At 32.8% G+C, this 23,036-nt stretch overlaps 3 protein-coding genes across 5 annotated transcripts in view; 2 read left to right on the forward strand and 1 right to left on the reverse strand.

Moving 5' to 3' along the window:
• Positions 1-23,036, reverse strand: part of Nmdar1 (glutamate ionotropic receptor NMDA type subunit 1) — a 47,198-nt gene that overhangs the window by 19,298 nt on the left and 4,864 nt on the right. For both annotated transcript variants that reach the window (XM_075289446.1, XM_075289445.1), the window contains exons 2-4: positions 10,147-10,341; positions 9,860-9,985; positions 4-228 (exon numbers count right to left, since the gene is read on the reverse strand). In XM_075289446.1, coding sequence (XP_075145561.1) covers positions 4-228; positions 9,860-9,985; positions 10,147-10,296 — 501 coding nt within the window. In that variant the 5' untranslated portion in view covers positions 10,297-10,341. The remainder of the gene's footprint in view (positions 1-3; positions 229-9,859; positions 9,986-10,146; positions 10,342-23,036) is intronic.
• On the forward strand, positions 4,992-10,050 carry LOC142220358 (mitochondrial sodium/calcium exchanger protein-like). The gene is made up of 9 exons (XM_075289447.1): positions 4,992-5,131; positions 5,202-5,422; positions 5,482-5,810; positions 5,882-5,956; positions 6,402-6,434; positions 8,446-8,906; positions 8,971-9,205; positions 9,449-9,522; positions 9,582-10,050. The coding sequence occupies exons 1-9, from the start codon at positions 5,048-5,050 to the stop codon at positions 9,816-9,818; spliced, it is 1,749 nt and encodes a 582-aa protein (XP_075145562.1). The 5' UTR covers positions 4,992-5,047; the 3' UTR covers positions 9,819-10,050.
• Positions 11,442-23,036, forward strand: part of Itpr (Inositol 1,4,5,-trisphosphate receptor) — an 85,343-nt gene continuing 73,748 nt past the window's right edge. For both annotated transcript variants that reach the window (XM_075289443.1, XM_075289444.1), the window contains exons 1-2: positions 11,442-11,554; positions 17,658-18,111. The gene's annotated coding sequence lies outside the window, so the exon portion shown is untranslated. The remainder of the gene's footprint in view (positions 11,555-17,657; positions 18,112-23,036) is intronic.

The raw sequence follows: 23,036 nt of genomic DNA on the forward strand, positions 1-23,036 counted from the left end.
AACCTTGGTATAACCAAAATGATTTAACATTTCCAACCATACATCAGCCTGATGATAATATGGAGGTACTGTCCGCAAAAAAGATACATGGATATTCTTATCGGAGAAGGCAGCATCACGTGATGAAATGCCAATAACAGGTATTTGGAAGAAACCACTGGTATAACTGACAGCAGCCGGTGATAAGTCGCCTGAGGTTGAAGCATGTGAAACAACCACAGCATAGACCTTTACCAAAAAGGAAAAAAGAAATAAACAAAATATGAAAAAGATTTTATTACATTATATGTACATAAATAGATTAAGCTTAAGAGTATAACCAAATTTTGTTTTTGGTTAGCATCAGTTCATCACATTCGTATATCAATATCCATCCTATATGCCCTCTTCATTTGTTTTTTTGGATAATAGATGTGATTCAATTACTAGGCATTTTGTTTTATTTGAAATGAAAAGGTTCAAGAAGAATACAATAATAAAATCAAAAGAAAATTGATTGGTTTTGGCACATTTTAGTAATAGAAAAAATATTAAAATACCTATACCATACGAGATTATTTATCATTTTAATAGATTTTCTGCTTTCATATGTTTCCTGTTTAAATTTGACGGATTGTGTGCACGGTTTCCACTCAAGCCCATAATAATCTACCAAAATTTGGAGAAAATTTTACCAAAAAAACTGCCAAACAAAAAATCTTAATTTATAGAAAATTTTGTCAAAATTTTATTTCTATAGAAAATTTTAGAAAAATTTTATTTCTATAAAAAATTTTGTCAAAATTTTATTTTTATAGAAATTTTGTCAAAATTTCATTTTTATAGAAATTTTGTCAAAATTTTATTTTTATAGAAATTTTGTCTAAATTTTATTTCTATAGAAAATTTTTTCAACATTTTACTTTCTATATAAAATTTTGTCAAAATTTTATTTCTATTGACAATTTTGTCAACATTTTATTTCTATAGAAAATTTTCGTAAAATTTTGTCCAAACTTTATTTCTATAGAAAACTTTGTCAAAATTTTTTTCTATGGAAAAATTTTATTTCTATAGAAAATTTTGTCAAAATTTTTTTCTATAGACAATTTTGTCAAAATTTTATTACTATAGACAATTTTATCAAAATTTTATTTTTATAGAAAATTTTGTAAAAATTTTATTTTTATAGAAAATTTTGTAAAAACTTTACTTTTAATAGACAATTTTATCAAAATTTTATTTTTATAGGCAATTTTATCAAAATTTTATTTTTATAGACAATTTTATAAAACTTTTATTTCTATAGAAATTTTAGTCAAAATTTTATTTCTATGGAAAATTTTGTCAAAATTTTATTTCGATAGAAATTTTTGTCAAAATTTTATTTCTATAGAAAATTTTGTCAAAATGTTATTTCTATAGAAGATTTTGTCAAAATTTTATTTCTGTGGAAAATTTTGTCAAAATTTTATTTCTATAGAAAATTTTCACAAAATTTTATTTCTATAGAAGATTTTGTCAAAAGTTTATTTCTATAGCAAATTTTGTCAAAATTTTAATTCTCTAGAAAATTTTCACAAAATTTTATTTGTATAGAAAATTTTGTCAAAAGTTTATTTCTATAGAAAATTTTGCCAAAATTTCATTTCTATAGAAAATTTTCACAAAATTTTATTTCTATAGAAGATTTTGTCAAAATTTTATTTCTGTGGAAAATTTTGTCAACATTTTAATTCTATAGAAAATTTTCACAAAATCTTATTGCTATAGAAAATTTTTTAAAAATTTTATTTCTATAGAAAATTTTGTCAAAATTTTATTTCTATAGAAAATTTTGTCAAAATTTTATTTCTATAGAAGATTATATCAAAATTTTATTTCTATAGAAAATGTTGTCAAAATTTTATTTCTATAGAAAATTTTGTCAAAATTTTATTTCTATAGAAAATTTTATCAAAAATTTATTTCTATTGAAAATTTTGTCAAAATTTTATTTCTGTAGACAATTCTATCAAATTTTTATTTGTATAGAACATTTTGTCAAAATTTTATTTTTGTATAATTTTTTTTTTCAAAAATTTAATTTCTATAGACAATTTTATCAAAATTTTATTTCTATAGAAAATTTTGTCAAAATTTTATTTCTACAGAAAATTTTGTCAAAATTTTATTTCTATAGAAAATTTTATCAAAATTTTATTTCTATAGAAAATTTGTCAAAATTTTATTTCTATAGAAAATTTTGTCACAATTTTATTTCTATAGAAAATTTTGTCATAATTTTATTTCTATAGAAAATTTTGTCATAATTTTATTTCTATAGAAAATTTTGCCACAATTTTATTTCTATAGGAAATTTTGTCAAAATTTTATTTCAATAGAATTTTTTTTTTGTCAAAATTTTATTTCTATAGAATTTTTTGTCAAAGTTTTATTTCTATAGAAAATTTTGTTGAAAAATTTTATTTCTATAGAAAATATTGTAAAAATTTCATTTCTATAGAAAATTTTGTCAAAATGTTATTTCTATCGAAAATTTAATTTCTATAGAAAATTTTTGTCAAAATTTTATTTCTATAGAAATTTTTGTGAAAATTTTATTTCTGTAGAAAATTATGTCAAAATTTTATTTCATAGAAAATGTTGTCAAAATTTTATTTCATAGAAAAGAAAGTGTCAAAATTTTATTTCATAGAAAAGAAAGTGTCAAAATTTTATTTCTATAGACACAATTTTGAAAACATTATTTCTTTAGAAAAAATCTAAAAAATTATAGAAAATTTTGTCAAAATTTTATTTTTATGGAAAATTTTGTCAAATTTTTATTTCTATAGAAAATTGCAAAATCTACCAAAACATCAAGAATTCTTCCAATCTACATAAGTACTATTGTATGTCTTCATAGTATTGAATACGCGTTTTGAAGCATAATTTTAGGCTCTAACTGAAATCACTGTTCTACCTGCTATGGTGGCGTTTTTGTTTCACTGATGGAAACAAAAATAATTTTAATGGAATTAGGCATTGATAAATAGTATCTTAAGGTGAGTACTATGTTCGGGGTTTTCACCAAAACACTAAATTAAAAGTACAAATATATTTATGAAGATGATTATATTTTGATCAAGTCTTGCCAAATAGTGGATGGAAAAGATCCATGAAATAGATTGCAAATAATTTTATATTTCTAAATTAATTAATTAAAAAAGTAACCGTGAAAACAAGCTGGTTTTCAGCTTGAAACCTGAACATAGTACTCAGCTTTAGTCGATCAAATGCTAAAGAAACACTTCTATCATGGTGCGATATAAGGAAGATCTTCATCCAGATGGATCCATAGGAGAATAGTACATAAATTCGAATTATTGTGACTGCTTTTTATAATAAACCCACGATATGATCATCACCACGTCACACCGTAGTGGTGATGAAAAGTGGTTCAATTTGCGAAAAATAGTTCTCGTATGTAATTTCAATAAGAAATTAGCATATAAGTCCCAAAATGATCATATCCCACCGCCAGATCTACACTAAAGGCTATGAAAATTCGAATTAGCCAGCGATGAAATATGTGTATAGCCAGACTTGTGTAGATTGGGATCTGGTATTTTCTTTTCAATAACTTAATGGTATCCATTTCCTTAAATCTTCTTGTCCAATAAGCTCAAATAAATATTGTAATAAGAGTATAGGACATTTGTACATTGAACCAGCCTGCATTGATATCAGGTTAACATAAAAATAATATGATTAGCAATTTTGAAAAACAGCTTAAAAGAAAAAAAATTGGCCAAGTAAATAAAGAATTTATTACGTGGGTTGCCTTTTATATTTCGGGATTGAGCAACCCTATTATTATAATCTGCCAACTGGCAGCCCTAGTTTTGAGGTTATACGTACTCGGATCGTTTTGACATACGATAGCTAATATTTGTGATCTTAAAAGATTCATTTCGCCCAAAAAATGGAATTTCATTGTGAACGTTTTTGTGCGATTATGTTTTACAACGCTCGACGTGGATTAACTCAACAACAGTGCATCGATGAACTTATTTAAATTTTTGGCAATGAAGTTTCGTCAATGATGGTATGGTGAATTCAATCGATGTCGTACTCCACTTCAAGACGAATTTCGTGAAGGCCGTCCAAAATCAGTTGTTGCTTCGGAAACCATCGATGCTGTGCGCCAATTGATATTACAAGATCGTCATGTGACTTATCGTGAGATTGAGACAACCTTAAGCATTGGTGGGACCAGTGCACACATTCAATGAACATTTGATCGTCAAAAAAAAAATTCGCGTTGGATTCCCCACAATTTGTTAATCAAAAGGCTCGTGTCGATTGGTCGAATATAGGTGGCGAAATTCTCCCCTCAATCCGGTAATATTACTAATCACAGGGGACACATTAAAAGCAAATCCCCAAATCTTCTTTTCTAGTAAAAATCGGATTTGTTGGCCAAACCCGTTGTGTTCTTTGACTAACTAGTGCGATCAGCAGGTTAGCTCTATATCCCCACCATGAAGATAGACCTAACGTAAGGAATTCGACTAGCTGTATTAAGGCGAGAAGCCAAACACGGTGTATTCTTTGACTATCTGGTACGATCAGCAGATCAGCTCCTCAGCAAGTCTCGATGTCTCCACCGTGAAGATAGACCTAACATGAGGAATTCGACCAGCTGTGTTAAGGCGAGTCACCGTTGTACAACGGTTAGCATACCCGTCTTATATACCAAGGGTCACGGGTTCTATCCCAGTTTTGAACAAACACCATAAAATATCGGACTGCAACTTTACCTAACCTGGCGTATTCAAAACCTTTACAAAAAATTAACAATTTGTTTTTTTTCAGAACATCTTAGACATTGTAGGACATCGAATTACATTTTTAAACCACGTTTTCTTTTGGTTAATGCGATGTATTTTGTGAACTTTAATCTAAACGCCTGTCACCGACTTTTATTTTGACATTTCCACGCGTTAATTTAGGTAACGCTTAAAGAATTCAATTAAAAGAAATTTCTAAAAAATCAAAATAATATTTAAAAATTCTCGATTAAATGTTAATAGAAAATTTCAATACCAGCAATCAAACACAGCCATATTTTCTGGGCCATGACAATTTTGTGCAAGATGTTCATACGGTAAGTAGAGCTATTGCATGATTGAGAGAAATTTGGGCTGAGCATAAATCCTGTTTCTATTGCATTTTAGGTTTCCTGTGCCTTGGTCACCACATTACCATATGACAAACGCTGTGCCTATGTCCGAGCTAATGAACAATGTTCGAAAGATGTCTTTCTGACCAATTACATTGAAATGTTCTATTGTGGAGTCGACACGAGTAACGTTTATCTTGTAGCCTGTGGTATTTGTGGTCTAGTATTGTGTTGTGCCACTCTATTTTTAATATTGGGTTCCACAGCAGATGGTTTGTAAGTTATTGCGATTGTGTTATGAGTAATCGATAATGACTCAAAAACTTTACTTTTAGCTTTTGTCCTTCCCTTAAAGTTTTATCCGCAATGTTGAATCTAAATGAAAATGTTGCTGGTGTTACATTATTGGCATTTGGCAATTGTGCTCCCGATATGATTACCAGTATTACAGGATTGAGGGGTGAATCTCGTCGCCTATATTCAGATACATTGGGCGGAGCTTTATTTGTGGTCTTTGGAGTGGCTGGATCTATTGTGGCCTTTGTACCTTTTATTACCCAACCTTCGAATTTTCTAAGGGATACTTTATTTTTACTATTTACTGTGGTTTTCATGGACTACAGCATGATCACAGATATGTCCATAACTATCTGGGAGGGTTCAGGTAATATTGATGAGTGAAACCGTATTCTGAAGTTTTGGTATTTTCTATATGGTTTTCTTTGTGTTTTCTAGAGATTTTGTTCATCTATTTATTTTATATTATGGTTGTGTGCTTGGATCAATATTTAGTGGTGAGAAAATTGAAAGGTAACGTTGTATAGACATTTTCTGGAAGCTTTAGAATTTACTCCAGTTCTAAAGAATCCCTTGCTAAAATAATTAGGGAAAATTTGCTACAACGGGACCTTTTTTAATATGGACAGATGTGGTCCTATACGGATCTCTCAAGCTTGGCTCGGTTTCCTTCTTGGGGAGTCCAAAAGTTCTTTAGTTTACGAATGATCTCTTATCCGGAGTTCTCCGCATTTTTTGGTGAGGAAAATGTAGATAAATTGATCCATACCCCGATTTGTAGGCCACTAAATATTTTACACAGTATGAACTATAACTATATGGATTTCCTTTGCCAAGTCTGCTGGCAAACTCCTAGAGGACTTCCATCTCCTAACCTAGCATTTTTTCTCTGATTGTTTGCAATATGGATAAGTTTTTTATTGGTTTCTCAATATGAGCTTTTCTATTATGTTTTCAGCAATGAAGGCGGAAAATAGTCTTTCAATTATTTGTAAGTATAATTGTGAATAAAAGGCGTTGGTAAAGAGTTTCCTCGTTTGACCGTAAGTTTTGAGACTACTACATAATAATTTTGAAGTGTTTGTTGTAACTTTCCGCCCATTTAGTTAGAGTGTTAGGTATATTGATTTGTTTTCAGAATAACTAACTCGAAAAGCAAGTTATATGGCAATGAGTCGAGTAGTTTTGACATTCGCCCAATCGTGATACTGAGAGCAGCACTGTGATAATACTCACTTATTTAGCCGCCAAATGATTTTGAAATCTATTTTTTTTTTACCACTGAGTCTGTCAAAGGTAGAAACAAGGCCAACACGTATCGGCCACACTGACGATGTTCTCGAAGGGAGTCATATGGCTGACCTTATTCAAAGACTGTCTGCCGCAGGCCATAGGGGTGGTTAAGGCATGAGGCAGAAATGACGTGAAAAACAACTAGTTGCGAATTCCATGTCAATTTCTATAAGTTAGAAAACTCTCCATGCGGGTTTATTAAGAAAATGATTATTTAGTAGCGAAATCCTCCCCACCTCTCACCTTGTTTCAGCATCCATCCTATTTCAACGCCTTCGATACTTAATAACTTTGGTGCCCGAGAACCCGAATGGCACGTTTACCTCTGTCGCCCTTGGGTGTCAATTCTCAATGGTTACTGATATCCACTTATCTCTCATACCTGGATTTGAGAAGGATCCTTTGAATAACCATAACTTCTTTGTGTTCCAGTTCTATTCTTTTACTTTCTGGTGTATTCAGTTTATTAGTTCCTCTTCGAATCTCAATGTCTCCACTGGGAACTTACCCCAACCTGAAGAATTCAACCAACGTGTATAAAGGTAGCAGCTGATGTGTTGATGATGTCTCTGAATACTCAAAACGTTCTAATCACGTGTGTGAGGTGCGCTCCTTGATTTTCTGGTATGGACAGCATGTTAGATCCACAACGAGTCTCGATGTCTCTACTAGACCTAACGTGAAGAATTCGACCAGCTTATATAAAGAGAGTGGCTAATGTGTTGATGATGTCCCCGAAGATGTCTTCGAAACTCCGAAGTGGTTCTTTTGAGAAAAGGCTGATCATGTCTATACAATCTTTGTCCGGATTCAGTAGCGGAATACCTATCCCTGGGAGCCACCGTGGTGCAATGGTTAGCATGCCCGCCTTGCATACAAGGTCGTGGGTTCGATTCCTGCTACGACCGAACACCAAAAAGTTTTTAAGCGGTGGATTATCCCACCTCAGTAATGCTGGTGACATTTCTGAGGGTTTAAAAGTTTCTCTAAGATGTTTCACTGGAATGTGGAACGCCGTTCGGACTCGGCTATAAAAAGGAGGTCCCTTGTCATTGAGCTTAACATGGAATCGGGCAGCACTCAGTGATAAGAGAGAAGTTCACCACTATGGTATCACAATGGACTGAATAGTCTAAGTGAGCCTGATACATCGGGCTGCCACATAACCTAACCTAACCTAACCTAACCTACCTATCCCTCAGCATGTTTCAACTTCCGTCCTGGTTCAGTGTCTTGGAGACTTTAAAAACTTCGTCTCCACTACGAAAGGCTATCCTTTTGCCTCCGTCACTCTCAGGCTTTTCAATTCAGTGACTGATCCCCATTTATCCCTCCTTCCGCAGTTTGAGAAGGATATTTTGATTTCCCAAAACTTTCTAACCACGTGTTTCAGTTTCCGGTAAACTATGGAGAGACCCCAAAACGGTCACACTATCCCCCCTCCACTCTCGGTCTTTTCAATTCAGTGACTGACTGAATAACGAAATTCTTCCAATTCTTCCAAGTAGTTAATGCGTTACACATTGGAGTACCGATCGATAATCCGGTTCAAAACAGGAGCAAATAAAGAAGATTCGAAGCCTTTCTCCTCCACCAAAAAACATTTTGTTAGAAGTTTCATGTCATATTGGTGTAAACGGTTACACCAGATCTTTCTCATTTGGTATTTTCTTTTCCGTCTCGTTTTTCTAAAAAAAAACTAAATTTAGCATCTGAGCTTTACTCACGGCTTTCCCGCGAAGCACACTTTGAAATACATTCGCGAAGGAGTAGTCAAAATATGGAATGGAATTCTATGCCTTTTAATCGCTCGAATGGTCCCAATTATCTATTATGGTCACAATTTATTAAATCCATAAATCCCATAGACGAAGAGGAATGGATGGAGAGTGGACAACTTTTCCGTATTGTAATATGTATCAAAGCTCCTATAATATTTTGCCTTAGGCTCTTAATACCTATAGTGGATTTTGAATTGGATGATCATGGCTGGTCGAAACTTTTAAATTCTCTACAAATTATACTTTTACCCTCATTCATTTTATGGATTTTGTTTGATTTGCAAGTGTATACGGTATCCATATGGATTTGGAGTTTGTTGATTACAATGCCTATGGGAATATTGATGTTTTGTAAAACTAGAACAGATACAACACCCGAAGCACAAAAGGTATATTTATAATATCAGAATTATTCGATTTAATTTCTGATTATTCCTTTTTTCTAAATTGCAGTATCTGGCTATTATATCAGCTCTTGGCTCGGTTTATGTTATTTATGCCTGTGCTTCCGAGACCATTAGTATTCTGAATGTTTTGGGCTTAATAACACATCGTAGTAATTCATTTTTGGGTTGTACACTCTTGGCTTGGGGTAATAGTATAGGTGACTTGGTAGCAAATATTGCTTTGGCCCGACAAGGTTATCAAAAAATGGGATTTTCGGCTTGTTTTGGAGGACCTTTGTTCAGTAAGTATTCGTTCTCCTTTATTCTATTACACTTAGAATTTCACTGCCTAAAAGTATACACCAAAAAATAGCTAATAGGACAGAAAACGGTCAGTGATACCATTTTCCACTTTAGTTGCAAATTTGCCACCTTTTTCATAGCATACCACTAAATAACACATTTTTGTGCCACTTATTTTTTTGTATCATTGTTTTTGTCTGGCTACAAATTTCAGAATTCATATTTTCCATATGTTTTTTCAGATACTCTCATAGGTATAGGCCTTGGAATGACATATAAGGCATCAATCTCAAATGAACTCAAAACCAATAAAAAGGTATAATGAAATTCCATGACTATTGCATCCTGGTCATTTATACCTATTTATAATTACAGAGTATTGCCGAAGGTACCATGGGTGCTAATATTACGGTATTCATGATAATCGGTCTTGTACTATTGGTATTTGCGGCCAGTACAACAAATTTTATTTTACGTCGTTCCATTGGTGTATTTATGATTTTAATTTATTTGATATTTTTTATATTCACATTTCTTGGTGAATTGGAAATTATTCATCCATATGGAAATGATCATAGAATGGATATGCGTTTAGAAGAATCAGATTTGTAGATTTTGTTTTTTTTTTTTTTTATAAAAAAAAGAAAACTTACCCTTTGATCGATCAGTTTATCACAGACATTAAAGACCGTCTTAATGGGATTTTTATCCATGCGTATAGTTTTGCCATAATAGGTCATATTACGACTCGTTTTATAGTTGTCACGAAAATTTAAATACTGCAAAATAAGGATGAAGAAAAATAAAGGAAATTAGAATTTGGAATTTAATATGATCACCCCAACCATGTCTCAAGAGGATAATGTTATTTTATTAACGGGAAACATGGGATATTTTTTTCTACAATATAAAAGTATTTTGTTTTCTAATTAATACTTACCGATATTGTTTGTCGAAAATGATTTTCACTATCGTTATCAGCTAAAACACCACCTATCGTATAGATGTCATCACCAGAATCATTGGCGCAGATAACTCCTGTTACCAGTAACAGGAAATATCCTGTAATTCTATAACTGCTTTTGTACATTTTTGATAGTTGTTGTACCTTAACTTGTCCTCTTAGTCATTGTATCTAAAATGAAAAAAGTGACATTTAAACTGAATTACTAACATTTTTTCCCGATAAAGGTGAGCATTGAGTTTGCATTATTGCGCTAAAATAGCAATTTTTTCTTCCTCACCAAGTTATAATAATATTTGCCAAACTAGTTATAATTTTATTCTGTTTTTTACAGATTTATTCTCTAATCTAGCTGCTAAGCTCACCGCTAAAATCACAATTTTTTACGATTACTTTTCTTTAAAATCTTATTTAAAGCATATAAACTTTATGAAAAGTTTGTTTAGGCTATTCCCCACCACGTTATAATAAAATTGCATCAAGGTATTATTTTATATTTTCTTTTACTGATTTACTTTTAATTTTAGCGGCTAAACTTGAACTTGTGAAGAGAAATTTACAAATTTCCTTAGATTTTGTATAAAATGTAAACGAATGTATATCAAACCATCCATTCTTACCGAATTATTGAAAAAAATTACTGATTTCATTAGTGACTTATCACAGTAATGAGCTTTACAGACTATCAGTTATTCCGGACGGAATGCCGGTGTTTGTAAAGAATCTTACAGTGTGTCGGTTCGATACGACTTGTCGGCGATGACCAAATAATCGGTAAATGTGTTATCGATCCCATAAACATGCAGCAGTATCGATTATGCCTTCGGACTTAGCTTATAATGTGCACAATATATGGGATATGTTCGACACGAGCACTGTCGTCCGGAATAACTGATAGTCTGTAAAGCGCATAACACCTTTTCCATTATCTTCCCTATAACTTACGGTAAATAGTATCTAGAGTCTGGCAACACTATTCTTTTAAATGTTTGTTTACATTTTCCCCCTGATAAGATCCCAAAATCAACAAAAACCTACACACATACACACTTCCAAATCAATATCATACGATCATATGGTTTTGACAGTTATCGCATGCATGCCATGCCGCCCCAATAATCTCTCATTCTCCATTAATCAATGTTTTCTACTCTCTCATTCTCACACACATACACCTATATAAAATAACTCTTTTAACTCAGCTACTTTGAATGTGGGGCTTTAGCTTAATATCCCCAATGAATTTCACATTGCTGTTACTCTGAGTTGGACGTCTTAACCGATCACTTGTTGACTTTGTGTATAAGCGCTCGTGCGGTGTGCCATACCTACAACCAAACCCATTGTAAAAAAAAATTGAAAAGAAACCAAGTTTTTAATACTGGTCTGTTTAAATTAATAAATATAAGAAATTTTCTTAACATTTCATGAAATATAAGTGTAGAGCAAGTGAATTTATATGAAATTCTATATAAAAAAAGCATTAAAATGAAAGAAAAATTGTGATAAGAAAATTCATGAAATCCAAAGACACCTTTTGGTGTTTAGAAAAAAACCACTTTATTTTAATTTTTGCTTTCTTAATACGTAGCACAATTTCTGCTGTCGCATTCTTGTTGTTGGTAGCAGTCGTCGCCGTCGTCAACTTTGTATTCGCGCCGTCTTCTCGGTTTCGGGCCGTGTAAGTAAATCGTATTGCTGTGGTCGGTTTGTCTTCACATAACACCCCACCTCATCGTACATGAGTGTTATCCCTCTTGTCTGCCCTATACCAGTAATACTTTTAAACGTCATCGTCGTCGGTGTCGTTGTTGTTTGGTAACGTAAACACATCAACAATTGTTTTTGATCGTGTCTTTGGGGGAGTGAGTGAGTCGTCTCAAGCAAGTCTTGATCGGTTAAGGAGGGGGGAGGGCTTAGTGTTCGTATTCCTACGGTAGTATAGGTACTTGTGTATTATTTTTGTGTGGCGCTTGTATTATTGTGCTGCTTCTGCTGCCGATCTCTTTTTTTTTGAATTGTGGGGCTTAGGTATTTTTGTTGCCATTGTTGCCGTTGTTGTTGTTGTGGTTACTATTCATTTATGCCAGGCTGTGTTTTGTGTTTGCATTCTGTACTTAAAAGAGTCGATAATAAAAACAAATTCAATGCTTTAACTTAATAATAATAATAATACGCGAACGTATATGGGTAAAACAAATTTTAAAAAGAAAAAACAAATTAAAATAAATATATAAAAAATGATAATAAAATAAATAAGCAAATAAAATTGAAATGCAAACAATTAAGTGATAAAGGAAATTCAAGGTGACTATGTGGTGAAAGAGTGAAAAATTTACAATTTGAAAATATCGTGTTAAGCTATTAAAAAATTTTTAAAATTAATTGATTATCATTTGAATATGTTTTCAAGTAAAATCGTATAGTGAACCTGGTTTAGCGGCGTAGGTGTGTGTTTAGAAATTCTTGAGAATGTTTTTGCTTTTTTTATAACAAAAAATAAACGCATTTATAAAAGCATTTATTTTGGAAAAACAAAAAAAAATATAACACAATAACAAGAGGTGTTTACTCAGAAAAATAAGTTTGGTAATTTCAAATTTAGTGTTTTTATAATCACCATCATAAGATGAAGGGTATACCACAATTTCATTCAGTTTGTGATCGTGTAATGCAGGACCGTTACTGTTGAGAATTTTCCAAAAAGGTAGCTCAAAAAGTAGCATTCACAATAAAAGTTGGTGGCACACTAATTTAAGAAAAGTTGCATAAATATTTTTTATACCCTGGGCCACACTGTGGAATAGAGTATTATAAGTTAGTGCATATGTTTGCAACACCCAGAAGGAGACGAGATAGACATATGGTGTCTTTGGCAATATTGCTTAGGATCGGTCCCTGAGTCTATATAGCGATGTCAGTCTGTCCGTGAACACATTTTTGTAATCAAAGTCTAGGTCGCAATTTTAGTCCAATCGACTTCAAATTCGGCACAAATATGTATTTTGGGTCAGAATAGAACCATATTGATTTTGGAAGAAATTGGTTCAGTTTTAGATATAGCTCCCATATATCTTTCGCCCGATATCTACTAATATGGCTCCAGAAGCCAGAATTTCAGCCTGATTTACTTTAAATTTAGCAGAAGGAGTACAATTGATAGTTTCGTAAAGTGTGCCGAATTTGGTTGAAATCGGTTCAGATTTAGATATAGCTCCCATATATATATTTCGCCCGATATGGACTTATATGGCCCCAGAAGCCAGAGTTTTACCCTAATTTGCGTAAAATTTTGCACAAGAAGAACAATTACTACTATAGCCAAGTGTGCCAAATTTTATTAAAATCGCTTCAGATTTAGATATAGCTCCCATATATATATCTTTCGCCCGATATGGACTAATACGGTCCCAGAAGCCAGAGTTTTACCCCAATTTGGTTGAAATTTTGCACTAGGAATACAATTAGTAGTTCGTTCGCCCGATTTACACTCATATGACAACAGTGGTCAATCTTTTACTCCAATTTAATTGAAATTTTGCACATCGAGTAGAATTAGCATTGTAGCTATGCGTGCCAAATTTGGTTGAAATCGGTTCAGATTTAGTATAGCTCCCATATATAGCTTTTGCCCGATTTACACACATATGACCACAGAGGCCAATTTTTTGCTCCGATTTAGTTGAAATTTTACACAGGGAGTAGAATTAGCATTGTAGCTATGCGTGCCAAATTTGGTTGAAATCGGTTCAGATTTAGATATATCTCCCATATATATGTTTTTCTGATTTCGACAAAAATGGTCAAAATACCAACATTTTCCTTGTAAAATCGCAACTGCTTAGTCGAACAGTTGTAAAAATGACACTAATTTTCCTAAACTTCGAATACATATATATCGAGCGATAAATCATAAATAAACTTTTGCGAAGTTTCCTTAAAATTGCTTCAGATTTAAATGTTTCCCATATTTTTTTACTAACATTGTGTTCCACCCTAGTGCATTAGCCGACTTAAATTTTGAGTCTATAGATTTTGTAGAAGTCTATAAAATTCTGTCCAGATCGAGTGATACTTAAATGTATGTATTTGGGACAAACCTTTATATATAGCCCCCAACACATTTGCCGGATGTGATATGGTATCGAAAATTTAGATCTACATAGTTGTGCAGGGTATAATATAGTCGGCCCCGCCCTCCACCATAGGATGGGGGTATATTAACTTTGTCATTCCGTTTGTAACACATCGAAATATTGCTCTAAGACCCCATAAAGTATATATATTCTGGGTCGTGGTGAAATTCTGAGTCGATCTAAGCATGTCCGTCCGTCCGTCCGTCTGTCCGTCTGTCCGTCCGTCCGTCTGTCCGTCTGTCCGTCTGTCCGGCTGTCCGTCCGTCTGTGGAAATCACGCTAACTTCCGAACGAAACAAGCTATCGACTTGAAACTTGGCACAAGTAGTTGTTATTGATGTAGGTCGGATGGTATTGAAAATGGGCCATATCGGACCACGTTTACGTATAGCCCCCATATAAACCGATCCCCAAATTTGGCTTGGAGAGCCTCCCGGAGCAGCAAAATTCATCCGATCCGGTTGAAATTTGGTACGTGGTCTTAGTATACGGTCTCTAACAACCATGCAAAAACTGGTCCATATCGGTCCATAATTATATATAGCCCCCATATAAACCGATCCCCAGATTTGACCTCCGGAGCCTCTTGGAGGGGCAAAATTCATCCGATCCGATTGAAATTTGGTACCTGATGTTAGTATATGGTCTCTAACAACCATGCAAAAATTGGTGCATATCGGTCCATAATTGTATATAGCCCCCATATAAACCGATCCCCAGATTTGACCTCCGGAGACTTTTGCAGGGGAAAAATTCATCCGATCCGGTTGAAATTTGGTACCTGATGTTAGTATACGGCCTCTAACAACCATGCAAAAATTGGTCCATATCGGTCCATAATTATATATAGCTCCCATATAAACCGATCCCCAGATTTGACCACCGGAGCCTCTTGGAGGAGCAAAATTCATCCGATCCGGTTGAAATTTAGTACGTGGTCTTAGTATACGGTTTTTAACAACCATGCAAAAATTGGTCCATATCGGTCCATAATTATATATAGCCCCCATATAAACCGATCCCCAGATTTGACCTCCGGAGCCTCTTGGAAGAGCAAAATTCATCCGATCCAGTTGAAATTTGGTACATGGTGTTAGTATATGGTCTCTAACAAACATGCAAAAATTGGTCCATATCGGTCCATAATTATATATAGTTCCCATATAAACCGTCCCCAGATTTGACGTCCGGAACCTCTTGGAGGAGCAAAAGTCATCCGATACGGTTGAAATTTGGTACATTTTGTCAATATATGGCCTCTAACAGCCATGTAAAAATTGGTCCATATCGGTCTTTAGTTATATATAGCCGATGACTTATTACACAAAAATTGGTCCATATCGCCAAAAATAATCTACCAAAACTTTATTTCCATAGAAAATTTTGTCAAATTTTATTACTGTAGAAAGTTTTGTCAAAATTTCATTTCTATAGAAAGTTTTGTCAAAAGTTTATTTCTATACAAATGTTTGTCAAAATTTTATTTCCATAGAAAATTTTGTCAAAATTTTATTTCTATAGAAAATTTTTTAATCTACCAAAACTTTATTTCCATAGAAAATTTTGTCAAATTTTATTACTATAGAAAATTTTGTTAAAATTTCATTTCTATAGAAAGTTTTGTCAAAAGTTTATTTCTATAGAAATGTTTGTCAAAATTTTATTTCTATAGAAAATTTTTAAAAAATTTATTTCTGTAGAAAATTTTGTCAACATATTATTTCTATACAAAGTTTTGTCAAAATTTCATTTCTATACAAAATGTTGTCAACATTTTATTTCTATAGAAATTTTTGTCAAAATTGTATTGCTATAGAAAATTTTGTCAACATTTTACTTCCATAGAAAATTTTGTCAACATTTTATTTCTATAGAAAATTTTGTCAAGTTTTTATTTCTATAGAAAATTTTGTCAAATTTTTATTTCTATAGAAAATTTTGTCAAAATTTTATTTCTATAGAAAATTTTGTCAATGTTTCATTTCTATAGAAAATTTTGTCAAAATTTTATTTCTATAGAAAATTTTGTCAAACTAGATTATATACGTATTTAATCGGCCTTTTTTTGTTTAATATATACCCCGTATGGGCTAACTTACAATTTAGAAGACAGTGTTAAAAAGTTTTACGATACCTTGCCATCGGCAAGTGTTATCGCAACCCAAGTAATTCGATTGTGGATGACAGCCTTTAGTAGAAGTTCCTACGCAATCCATGGTGGAGGGTACATAAGATTCGGCCTGGCCGAACTTACGGCCGTATATACTTGTTTTTTTTTAACTTTATTTCTATAGAAAAATTTGTCAAAATGTTATTTCTATAGAAAATTTTATATCTATAGAAAATTTTGTCAAAATTTTATTTCTTTAGAAAATTTTGTAAACATTTTATTTCTATGGAAAATTTTGTCAAAATTTTATTTCTATAGAAAATTCGGCAAAATTTTATTTCTATAGAAGATTTTGTCAAAATTTTATATCTATAGAAAATTTTGTCAATATCCTATTTCTGTAGAAAATTTCGTCAAAACTAATTTCTATAGAAAATTTTCTCTAAATTTTGTTTCTATAGAAAATTTTCTCAAAATTTTATTTCTATAGAAATTTTTTTCAAAATTTTATTTCTATAGAAATTTTTTCAAAATTTTATTTCTATAGAAAATTTTGTCAATATCCTATTTCTATAGAAAATTTCTTCAAAATTAATTTCTATAGATAATTTTTCCAAAATTTTATTTCTATAGAAAATTTTGTCAAAATTTTGTTTCTATAGAAAATTTTGTCAACATTTCATTTCAATCGAATATTTTTCTTTAGAATCAAAATTTTCTTTTTATAGAATTTTTTTTTTTCAAAATTTGATTTCTATAGAAATTTTTTAAAAATTGTATTTCTATAGAAATTTTTTAAAAATTGTATTTCTATAGAAATTTTTTCAAAATTTTATTTCTATAGAAATTTTTTCAATATTTTATTTCTATAGAAAATCTTGTTAAAAAAGAAAGAAAATTTTGTCAAAGTTTTATTTCTATAGAAGAGTTTGTCAACATTTTATTTCTATAGAAATTTAGACAAAATTTTTTTCTATAGAAAATTTTCTCAAAATTTTATTTCTATAGAAAGTTTTCTCAAAATTTTATTTCTATAGAAAGTTTTGCCAACATTTCATTTCTATCGAAAATTTTTCTATAGAAAATTTTGTCAAAATTTTATTTCTATTTGTCAAAATACATTATCTAAAAGCCGTTTCACCAATCACCACCTCGCGACATTTTGCAGTGGTATACTGATTTATATTTATTTCATCAACAAAATATTAGATAAAATTATCAAAATCCAATTATTTCTAAAGCTACAATTATTTGAAGACATTTATATAATCCACATCAAAATTCTAAAGGCAATAAAAAAAATACCAAACCACCCATAAACTTGAGGTAATTTTATTCGTTCTCATACCGAATATCAACAACTAAATAAAAACAAAAAATACCAAAAATATTAACTAGAAATTCCCAGCAGCATTTGCATATCATACTTGTAGTTGTGATAAAAAAAATAAACAAAAAAATCTAATAGAGCAAGAATGCTACGGAGGAAATAAAACAAGAAATAAAAACCTCAACAAACGTAAAGTGTTAAATAAATAAACCAATCACATAGCCCGCCAAGAGAGCAGTCGACACCCTGTGATCTTATCAACATTACCACCATTACCCATCGACTTTGTCGCCGTCATTAGCTACGCCTTTCGGAAACCCATATCTCTTTGAAGTAAATCATTCAGAATTCTTGATATTAGAGCGGTAAGTGAAAATTTATTACTACACTGTTAGAAAAATATGTTTTTCATATGTTTCGATATAAACAAAATGTGTTTCGGGCACAATTTTTAAACACAATATATTTAAGTGCAAACATGTAATGTTCTCAAACTAACACTAAATGTTTGGAACACATATGTTAATATGTTAGAATATATTATGTTTGGGGCATGCATGTTTCATAAAAATTATATGTGTGAATGTAAACATATATAAATTTACAAATTTCGAGTAAACATATATATGTTGTGATATTTTATTCAGAGAGCGAAAAAGAGAGAGAGAGTATACAGAAAGAAATAGAGATAAAAACCGGGAGGGTTGACGAAAGATATCAAATTAACACAGCGAGAGAATCGAAAGAGAGCAATTTCTGTGAAACCGCTTATATGTTGTTTCGGAAACTGCTTTATGATAAGGCCAAAAATTTTATACGCTTAAGTCTAAATATTATTTAATTTAAGTCTAAATATTATTTAATTTGTGTATATTATAAAATTATTTATGTATGTTTATACTCGACCCCACGTTCTTCCTTTGTTAGAGTTTTTGAATCCCTTCCAAAATATCCAACTTTTATACCAAAACCAGTTTTTTATTACAAAATTGTTATTTTTACAATAAAAAAATAATATTTTATCCAAAAGCTCAGTCCATTTCGTTTATATCAAGCACTGTTTCTGACTGTAAATCTTTAATAACCCACATTTCGAAGTTTCATTATAAAAATTTAATATAGTATAAATATAAAAGCGTAAATTAAAAAAAAAAAAAAAACAATTGGTGTTTGGTCGGAGCAGGGATTGAACCCACGACCCTTTGCATGTACGGCAGACATGCTAACCACTGCTCCACGTTGCCAACACATGTATGTTTCTGTTAAATAATGTTATGTGTGCATGGGCTCGTGGGCGCTGCAAACTATGCTATATAAATGTAACTTATAACGATAATTGTCTTCTGGTGACTATAACAGCTACGTAGCTCAGTGGTAGTGTGTTGGCTTACAAACTGTATGGTCCTCGGTTCGATTCTCCGTCCAGGCGAAAGGTAAAATTTAAAAAAATTATAAAATTGAATAATTTCTTCAACATTATTTGTATTACAGAAAAAGGTGCCAAGAACTAAAAAACTTCGTGGAAGTGAAAATTATATTAGGGAATGAGCACAATCTTCTTTGGGGAAAATTCTTCCAAGCATATAATATTTTTGGCTCAAAATGCTTCCAAAAATAGAATATGTTCACATAAAACAAACATATTAATGTTTCGGCAGTATCCAATAATATATGTGCTTCCTGCAAAATATGTTTGGAACATATGTTAGAGAGGCGATTTTTTTTGAGGGTGTAGCCATTCACAGTTTATTTTTCGATTTGATTTAGAAGATCCCATTTTTATTACTTAATTAACCGGCAATTACTATGCGATTTAATTTTTGCGATAATGGTCGTAAATTAAACAATTCTATTCTCAAGAGGTGTTCTTCAACTGGGTGTATTATTTTGAATTGTGAAAGAAAATTGAAAATTATTTAATATAGTAAGTGCCTGTAAAAAATTATAACGAACAAATATTTGAGACATTCAGTTTAACTGAATTTTCAAAAAATGTAAAATGTTTTTTCTCACAATTTTATTTCTATAAAAAAAATTTTCAAAATTTTATTTCTATAAAAAAAATTTGTCAACATTTTATTTCTATAAAATATTTTGTCAATTTTTTTCTCTAAAAAATGATGTCAAAATTTTATTTCTGGAAAAAAATTTTGACAAAAAAATATACTCTCGAAATGTTCTTTCTACAGAACATTTTCTCTACATTTTATTTCTATAGGCAAAATTCTATTTTTTGGAAAATTTTTGGCAAACTTTTTCGATATACTAAAAGGCTATGGAAAACATATACAGTTAGCCTTGTGTAGATTGGTAACAAGCATATTCTTTTCAGTAACTTAATAAAACCAATTCCTTTGTCCTCTTTGTCGAAAAACCTATTTTTCTACATTTTTAGAAAGTCAAAAAGTCGACTTTTTGTTTCTGACTATAATCCATGAATCTTGCCTTTAAATTTCGTTTATAGGCATTTTGAAAATCTCTACATACAAACACAAAGCATAGTCTCCTTTTTGAAGGTCACAATCCAATCAAGAAATAAGTGTAGGTATTTGTTACATTTATTAATAGAAATTCCGGTCGTTCGTGTATATTTTTTTAATCAAGTATTTTTTCGTTAGAGATACAATTAATCTTGACCCCACAATCATCAAAAGTTCAATAGGTATCAACATTCGAATCGATACAATTGAACCGGTTCATTCAATCAATTGTCATCATATCTCATCTCATCTAAGAGTAGTGCAATATCACAAAGGCCATTTAATTGTTATTAATTTCTTGGGCTCATACATTCGTTCAACAGTGAAGGGCAAAAGTGAAGTGTAATTTTAATCGAAAACAATTTTTTGTAATACACAACACAAGAGATAAGATAATGGCTTTACATCATGAAATTAAGGGATGCAATTAGTTTTTACCAAAGCTTTTTGGGATAAAAAAAGGCAAAGGAATTTAATATCCATCTATATTCCGATTAAGGAACTCTGCGACTAAGATGGGATGCGCCCAGAGGGATGCAATTAATTTTTACCAAAGCTTTTTGGGATAAAAAAGACGAAGGAATTTAATATCCATCTATATTCCGATCAAGGAACTCTGCGACTAAGATGAGATGCGCCCAGCTGGGCCAAAACTACTCTAGTCTGCCGTGGCAGGTTTCTTTCCTCCGTTGCTATGGGCAGCAGTCGGACTCCGAGAATAGTATTAACCTTGTAGCTTCTCACCGATTCAGCTACAGTATCCTCATGAATCCTTGTTCAGGCCTACCTGGTATGCTGTCTGATCTAGAGGCTCTCTTTTGTAGCACTAGATCTCCCGCTCTAGATAGTATAGATTAACCCTTACATTCCTGGGCAGTGGTTGTCTATCCTTAAGATGGTGGTTTGGATGATTACTGTGATAATAACCCAGGAGATACTGCTTTGATAGTGTCAGGTTCCATTCCTCCGGTGCTATGGGCAGCAGTCGGACTCGGAGAATAGGATTAACCTTGTAGCTTCGCACCGATTCAATTGGTATGCTGTCTGATCTAGAGACTCTCATTTGTAGCGCTAGATCTCCCGCTCTAGATAGTATAGATTAACCCTTACAAAATATAATTGTGTCTAAGCACTGGAAGGATCTTGGTCTCCACATAAATGTGATTCAGGGCTGTGTTGCGGAGACAACCTGTCACAGTTCTAAGGGCAGCGTTCTGGTAGGTCTGTATGTTATTCCACTGCGTATCACTTGTCTCAGGTGTCCACACTGGTGCTGCATAGTTTACCACTGACCTGCCAATATCATTTTAGGTAGTCACGAAGATTTCTTTGTCCGCACCCCAAGTGCTGCCGGCAAGCAACGTGAGGACCTAGTTTCTACTGCGGAGTTTGTCACAAATTGGAGTGACATGACCAGACGACTTGAAAATGCCGAATGTGACCCCGGGGTAATTTATAGTCGGAATTGTTTTGCCATCGACTCCGATATTCAACTGCCTGCGTACTTCTGCCATCCATGTAGTGACTAGTGTGGCTTAGGATTTGGTGGCAGATATCCTCAAATTTCTAGCGGTGAAATAACTGGTAAAATCAGCGAGGATCCAGATGACGCATATGATACAAACTCGACGCCGTTAGGAGATGGTGGATTAGAGGATTAGTAGAGATTAAACAGTGCCGGAGATATCACCCCACCGTGGAGAAGTCCCTAAATTCCCTAAATTTCACATACGACTGGAGCCCTTCCGGTAGGGATGTGTTCGATGTCCTCGAATAGTGTGGCATGTCTTCGATAGGTCCAGCGCCACGAGTCCTCTGACACGGATGAGGCTGATTGAGTCATCTAGTAGTGTATGCTGAAATGGCATGCAAGGGAGTCGTCGTGCTATGTACTTTACGGAATCCATGTTCATAATTGGCAACTGGAAAATTCTCCACAAGTTCCTCAATTGTCTATGCTACGAGCGAGAGAAGAGAAACCGGTCTGTAGGATTCACCCTTGCTCGAGTCTTTGGCTGGCTTCAATAGGGGAATCACCCTACCCATTTCCCGTATATCGGGTATCATGAGAGACTCCAACGACAAATTGTGGAGTTAGATCAAATACTCAACTCCCAGTATTCCCAGATGCTTCAGCACTAGCATTCAAATTCCATCGGGAACCAGCGCCTTGAAGAGTTTCGCGCTATTGATGACATTGGTAATTTTGGTTGTGGTAAATTGTGGTGTATTACTGACTCGGAGAATGCGGTGAATGGCTATCCGTTTCGCTCTATCACTGCCGGGGTGCTCGACAAACTGTGGGTTGACAAATCTAGCGGATATCTTCGGATCAGTAACATTCACATAGCCAAAGGTGACTGAGTTCTCATCATCCCTTGAAGGGGGGTTCGGGAGGGCTCTTACTATTGACGTTTGCTCTTGCTTTGTTCCTGTACCTAGGTTAGATTGCTTCAGGTGCTCTAACCATGTGTTCCGCTTGTGATTGTTGACTATCTAACTAATCTCTAGATTCAGTTCCCTGATTCTAGGATCCGCATGTTGATGGTTGGCAGCTGGAAAATTCTTCACAAAGCCTGGGGAGGAGTAGTGCCTCAAGTGTCTATGCTACTGGCGAGAGTAGGGATATCGGTATGTATAATTCACCCTTAGGTTAGGTTAGGTGGCAGCCCAATGTATCAGGCTCACTTAGACTATTCAGTCCATTGTGATACCACAGTGGTTAACTTCACCCTTGCTCGAGTCTTTGCCTGGCTTCAATAGTGAAATCACCATATCCATTTTCCAGACATCGGGTGTAATGGGTGATT

Source organism: Haematobia irritans, chromosome 1, assembly GCF_050003625.1.
Source record: "Haematobia irritans isolate KBUSLIRL chromosome 1, ASM5000362v1, whole genome shotgun sequence".
NCBI classification, from domain to species: Eukaryota; Metazoa; Arthropoda; class Insecta; order Diptera; family Muscidae; genus Haematobia; species Haematobia irritans.

Bases quoted from the DNA above. Each gene is read 5' to 3' on its own strand.
- LOC142220358 (XM_075289447.1), top strand. From the start codon at position 5,048: ATGTTAATAGAAAATTTCAATACCAGCAATCAAACACAGCCATATTTT. The intron at 5,957-6,401 runs GTAACGTTGTAT...TTATGTTTTCAG, and splicing joins AGTGGTGAGAAAATTGAAAG to CAATGAAGGCGGAAAATAGT. The intron at 9,523-9,581 runs GTATAATGAAAT...TTATAATTACAG, and splicing joins AACTCAAAACCAATAAAAAG to AGTATTGCCGAAGGTACCAT.